This window comes from Gobio gobio (assembly GCF_949357685.1).
Source record: "Gobio gobio genome assembly, chromosome: 14".
NCBI classification, from domain to species: Eukaryota; Metazoa; Chordata; class Actinopteri; order Cypriniformes; family Gobionidae; genus Gobio; species Gobio gobio.
In genome coordinates, this window is record NC_137107.1 from 21,050,845 (window position 1) to 21,057,410 (window position 6,566).

The following is a 6,566-nucleotide window of genomic DNA, read 5'->3' on the forward strand; positions in this document are numbered from 1 at the left end:
GCAGCAATGCAAGGATGGATTCGTCATTCAAGACGTTTCTTTCCAAGGTGTCTTGCTAATGACAACATTGCCTGCAATGTTGATGAAAATCTCTGGCCAGATCCAGCTAGGCGAAGAGACAATGACTAGTGTTTTTTTTTGTTTTTTTTTACAGTAAACTTACAGTACAATATGTAAAGTGACATTTTGTTACAGTATTATGAATGTCCATGTCAACATTTTGGGCGTGTTGAGAAATAAATGAGTTTCTTCAGTCTGCAACATTGGTCTTGTGTACACTGTAAAAAATGATTTTATGGCTAAGTAAATGAAACAGGAAAAATCATGCATATTTTGCTTATAATAATCTTGTAAATGTGAAAACAGACAAGTAAATATCACTTGTGACTCTCTGGCATATTTACACGAATTAATAAAGTGCTTGAAGCTATTTTAAAAAAAATCAAGTAAAATTTACGTCTTCCTGAAGCAAGGAATCTGCGCATGCGCGGAAAGAAAACTGCTCGGGTTATGTATATAACCCTTGTTCCCTGAGAAGGGGAACGAGCACTGCATCGGGACGACGCTTTGGGGATGCTCCCTTAGCATCAGCGAATCTGAAACCAGAATGCCAACTAGGCCAATCCGATTGGCGTGCGTGATGACGTCATCGTGACGGCATACCCGGAAGTATAAAAGGGGGGCTGGAACGTTATGGCGGTAGTAATTGCTCTGAAGCATGCGCTCCAGGCGCGCCAAGGTGTGGCGTCGGGATGCAGTGCTCGTTCCCCTTCTCAGGGAACAAGGGTTATATACATAACCCGAGCAGTTTTTCCCTTTTTTACCCTTTCGAGGGAACTCGCACTGCATCGGGACGACGCTTTGGGGAACGAGTACCCACTAGGCCACACCGAAGGGTAGCGCCTGCCCTAGTGTGAAGCCGGAAACCGGTCACAGCTAGGATTGGAGCACCCTAGCACCAGGCGTCGTAGGGAGATCCAGGCTATAAAACCTGATAAAAGTGTGTGGGGTAGCCCACCCGGCCGCCTCGCAGATATCCCGCAAGGGGACCCCAGAAAGAAGGGCCACCGAAGAGGCCATGCCTCTGGTGGAATGAGCCCTCACGGCCACAGGTGAAGGCAAACTGCGCACCTGGATTTAAAATAATTACCAGCACTGCATAAAACAAGTAAAGTGCATTTAAAAGAGCAAATTGTTTTACTTAATTATCTTAATTACATCAAATTTGTAAGTAAAAATTACTCAATACAATTCAACAGGCCAAGTTATATGTACTTATTCACTTTTTTAATTTTACTCAGCTTAGTTGAGTAAATTTACTTAATTTCCTTACGTGTGAAATTTACTTGATAAAAATTTGTGCAAAAACTTGCAAAATAAAAATGGAGTAAATTCTACTTATTGTTTTTTTCAGTGTAGTGTTTGGTGGATTTACATTATATTTGTACTTTGTTGATGGTTGCCTACTCTAATCATAGGGAAGTAGAAGTGCTAAAAGTGTTTTAGGTTTATCACAGCAGAGTGTAACTCGTGCAAACAGAGTATAGTAATGTGAAACGTGTATGTTTCATATGGTAACAAAGTGTGGTTTTTAAACAGAAGTGTATAGTTTTTACAAGAGTGTTTAATTATGCAAAGGATCTGTAGTGTTTTGCTAATTGGGTGTGTGGTTGTGCTAATTGTGTGTAGTGTTTTGAAAACACGGGCCCTGTTTTGAAAATCGTGCTTAAAGAGCACCTATCATGTAATTTTGAAATTTACCTTTCATGTAGTGTGTAACATAGATCTAAGTGAACAAAAACATCCTGCATAGTTTGAAATATGACAGTGCACTGTACATATAGTTATTTTCTTTCAAAAGTAAGAGTCGACTCTGAGTCATTTTTAAGAATCGTTAGAAGACCGAAGCTTTTTCTCTGACTAGATGACGTCAACTTGTCAAGTTATTTGAATACGATACGCCCACTTATTGTGCTCCAAGACGCCAGTGAAAACTAGAAAACATCATGGCGACGAGACGCTGTGTTCTAAAGTGCGACTCAAAAGCAAACTTTTTTCATCTGCCCAAGGATGAGTATTTGAAGACTAAGTGGCTTGAAGACAAACCATACATCGTCGCGATTGAGTGTTTATTAGTCGTCAAATGTATGTTTCGCGATCTCAGGAAGCTTTTATTATGGACTTCTATTATGGCACATGGTATCTTCTTCGTCTGTCTGTACATGGACTACATGTGCACAGAGCGCCCTCCGGCTGCCAGTATGAATTGAAAACAACACATAAGAGACTCAATCGCTCATGATTAGGCTATATCTGCGCATTTTGAGGAAGTATTGAATAAAAAATACTCCTCTGTTTAGAAATTTGACACAGACATATGAGAATCTATCAATATGTCTCCTCATCTGCACACTTTTGAACTAAAAGCCCTGAGAGATGTTGATTTGTCGCGAGTCTTCGTGAGGAGAATAGAGGAGTTTTTTTATGAATGAGATCAGCTGAGGCTCATATTACAATCAAACGGTACAGACGCGGTTTTCATATTCATAACTCCTGACACATATTAACAAATTACTGTCACTATAAGACTTTGATGGGCGTTCCGTTTCCGAAAATATCTGCACAGACCATAGTCGGCACAGACTATACCAATCACAACTGACTGGGTCATCGGACCAATCACCGCAGATTAGCGTCACGTAAAGGCGGGGTTTTGAAAAGTGAATCACTAAAGGAATCATTTGAGAATCGCTGTCAAAACAGGTAAAAATAAATGCATATTATAAGAAAACTAAAGTCTTTTTTGTCATTGCATGCATGCAAAACTGTTGTTGGGGACTTCTAAAACAATATTTGGAACATTTTAAATGCCATGATAGGTGCTCTTTAAGCAATCCAAAAAAACTATCATTATTATTACTCAGTACTTACATGTATAATTACACTGTTACACTGACACCTTAAAATAAAGTGTAATCAGAAGTTATTTTGGTAATGAGATTTGGCCTTAACTTCATTTTACACTTTAACCTTCTACCTTTTTATTCCATCATGTATCAGCCTCAGTGTGTGTGTGTGTGTGTGTGTGTGTGTGTGTGTGTGTGTGTGTGGGCATGTTTTCGTGAAATATCAGGACACAAATGTGTATAATGACATGGGTATGACATAGGTATTGCAAAAAGAGGGTGAAATATGAGGACGTTACCCATGTCCTCACTTTTCAAAATGCTTATAAATCACACAGAATGAGTTTTTTTTCACAGAAAGTAAACTGCACAGTCTCCTGTGAGGGCTAGGTTTAGGGACAGGGGCAGTGTAAGGGGATAGAAAATACGGTTTGTACGGTATAAAAACCATTACGCCTATGGAATGTCCTCACATTTCACAAAAACAAACGTGTGTGTGTGTGTGTGTGTGTGTGTGTGTGTGTGTGTGTGTGTGTGTGTGTGTGTGTGTGTGTGTGTGATAACTCAAATTCTAGAATTAGTAGTCTGTAACTTCACTTGTTGCCACTAGCAAAAAAAAACAACAGCCTCATTATATGACTCAGTTTCCCTGTTGGGTTGATGAAAGAGAAAACTCATATAAACCCCACATTAAAATAACAGTGAATCAAGTGAGCAAGTCATACTGTTTGACTAAATCATTACAGTGAGGATATTAATGAGACTAAGGCAAGATGCAGCATTTACATTTATTAGATAACATTAATGTATACAGACTGCTATCAAATGAAATTTCTTTTCATAGGCAACCTTTTGTTTGAGCATTAATAAATCAGGTATATTGTCAACATATCTAATGTAAAATAGTTATTTTAGTTATAATCGTTTTTTGTGTAGTGTTAACAAAAATTCAATATTGATGTCATGTACTGTAGTAAAAGCAATCAAAGTATGTTGTAAAACAATGACAAAGCCAGAGAACAATTAGCAGAGCATTAGTTTAGAATCGAATTAAATAATTCAAGGTAATTTATATTATTAATCAAAGTGACATCTTTTTGTTACTCTGTTTGCAGGTTTTGTGTACAGCAGCCAATGGACAACCTAACATTTAGAAACAGCATTCTTCTCGTGGAGGGACTCAAAGTTACACATCAGTCCTCTTACCCTGTTTTCATTGTGCTTTTCTTGGCTTATATTTTTGCAATGGTATCAAACATTACACTTATATTTCTGATTTCAACACAAAAGAATCTGCATAATCCTATGCATTTTCTGTACTGTAACTTGCCAGTTAATGATATAATAGGGACAACTGTAATTTTGCCACGCTTAATGCAAGATATTTTCAGGGAAACCTCAGAGCGCTATATATCATATGCGGAGTGTGTTATTCAAGCTTATTTTGTGCATGTATTTACAGGAGCATGCCACTATGTGCTGATGATCATGGCCTTTGACAGATATGTAGCTATATGTAATCCATTGCAATACACAACTATAATGACCAATAAAATGGTTATTAAACTATCAGCATCAGCCTGGGGGGTGTCAGTATTCATGGTGTCAATTCTGATAGGACTCACTGTACGCCTGTCTCATTGCAGATCTAAAATTGAAAATCCTTTCTGTGACAATGCCTCACTATTTAAACTGTCCTGTGAAAATGTAAGTATTAATAACATGTTTGGACTTGTTTATACCATAATTGGAGCCTGCCTGTCATCACTATCTATATTTATAACATATGTAAAGATTGCTACTCTATGTATAAGGAGCAAAAACAAAGCACTCAACAGCAAAGCCATAAAAACCTGCAGTACTCATTTAGCGGTTTATTTAATCATGTTTGTTTCTGGTGCCATTTTTATTTTTCTTCATCGTTTTCCTGAATACTCTGACAGCAGGAAACTGGCTAGTATAATGTTTCACGTTGTACCACCAGGATTAAATCCTTTAGTATATGGTTTACAAACCAAAGAAATTAGACAAAAGATTGTTAAAGTTTGGTGTAGAAAAGTAGGGAATTATTATGCATAATATATATATTAATTTTTTTTATAACAAGAAATTGCATTATCATTCGGTTTTTTGTTATTGTTATTGTTGATTTTAAGTGGAAACATTTGTAGCCTAAATCTAATAATAAAATAATATTTTACAACATTTTTGAATAAAATACAAAAATGCGTAATCTGCATCACTCTAACAGACAAAAATGTATTGAGACTACATTGGTGACAGTTTATGTAGATGATCAATTCAAAATACTGCATTTTTTATATGTTGTTCAATTGTATAGTGAAATTTAATTTCCTTCACATACTTGGAAGAGTCATGTAAATACTTGTGCAATGCAGCATTTATATTGCTCTTTGACAATACTAGTAAGTTCCAAATACTAAAGTGTCCCACTTTACTATAAACTCATCACATATTAAAAACAATATAATGGTGTCATGAGGTCAGTTTCCCTGTTGAGATTATGGCAATGTCACAGAAACAAATATAAAGATAAAGATAACGGTCAATGAAAATGTATTCATTCGAATCATTATAATAAAGATCTAAGACTGAGGCAAAATGCTCTTTTTTAATAAAGTAATACTGTATTGATGAATACAGATGCACTGTTTCTTCACATTAAGAAAGGTTGTCAGTAAATCCAAAAAATACCTACATTGTTGTGAACATATACTTCTTTTTAAATTTGCAAGCAAGTAATATGTTTTTCAAAATATGCTCAATATTGCCACGTAATACCTTTTATTTTGTAATATGCATTATACACAATCATCAACAATCAATCATTTACCTATACTATTAATGAAAATGACACATTTGTCTGTTACTTTGTTACTTTTGATTTTGTTTGGGGCAGCTGTAGGAGCTATACTTACTATCTTATTTAATTTTTATTTTACTTTTGGTTATAATATTGTTCATGTTTATTTCTGTGAGTTTGTGCCCTATAGTGAGTTCCACCCCTGATATGCCCACTGGTGCAAGAGCATGCAGTCTTTTGACATTGCACATGGACCCAAAATGGCATGGTGTAAAAAACTTGCTAGCTACATTTAGGGATGCAGAGTAGAGATCGTCTCGGTTACGTATGGTAACCCTCGTTCCCTGAAGGAGGGAACGGAGACGTACGTCGGACGTACCGACGAATTGGGATCACTTCTGGGAGCCCCTATCAGCTTCGAGCTATCTAGAACCGGCCAATGAACAATTGGCGTGCGAGATTTGCATCTCGCGCTCCGCCCCGCGCCGCGGGTATAAACAGGAAGCGAGAGCGAATGCACGCTGTTTTTCACTGAGGAGCCACACGTAGTGGCTCGACCTGCAGTGATGGTACAGCAACTGTGGCGACGGGACGTACGTCTCCGTTCCCTCCTTCAGGGAACGAGGGTTACCATACGTAACCGAGACGTTCCCATTCAGTCGGTCACGTTCGACGTACGTCGGACGTACCGACGAATTGGGATCCCCTATGGAAAACGCCATAGTTACTACCACTTCCAGCGCCCAGCGATGAGCCCCACAGACCCCGATCTGATGCGGGCGGGTAGGTTCACGCAGGGAGAGTCAAAGCTGCTGTTCCGCAAGACCCACTCAGCT

At 37.9% G+C, this 6,566-nt stretch overlaps 1 protein-coding gene across 1 annotated transcript; it reads left to right on the forward strand.

Annotated features, from left to right (window-relative positions):
* Positions 1–4,040: 4,040 nt before the first annotated feature.
* Positions 4,041–4,985, forward strand: LOC307137061 (olfactory receptor 8G17-like; the record flags this gene model as incomplete). The annotated part of the gene is made up of 1 exon (XM_079834540.1): positions 4,041–4,985. One exon carries the CDS (start codon positions 4,041–4,043, stop codon positions 4,983–4,985), a length of 945 nt encoding a protein of 314 aa, XP_079690666.1.
* Positions 4,986–6,566: the final 1,581 nt, after the last annotated feature.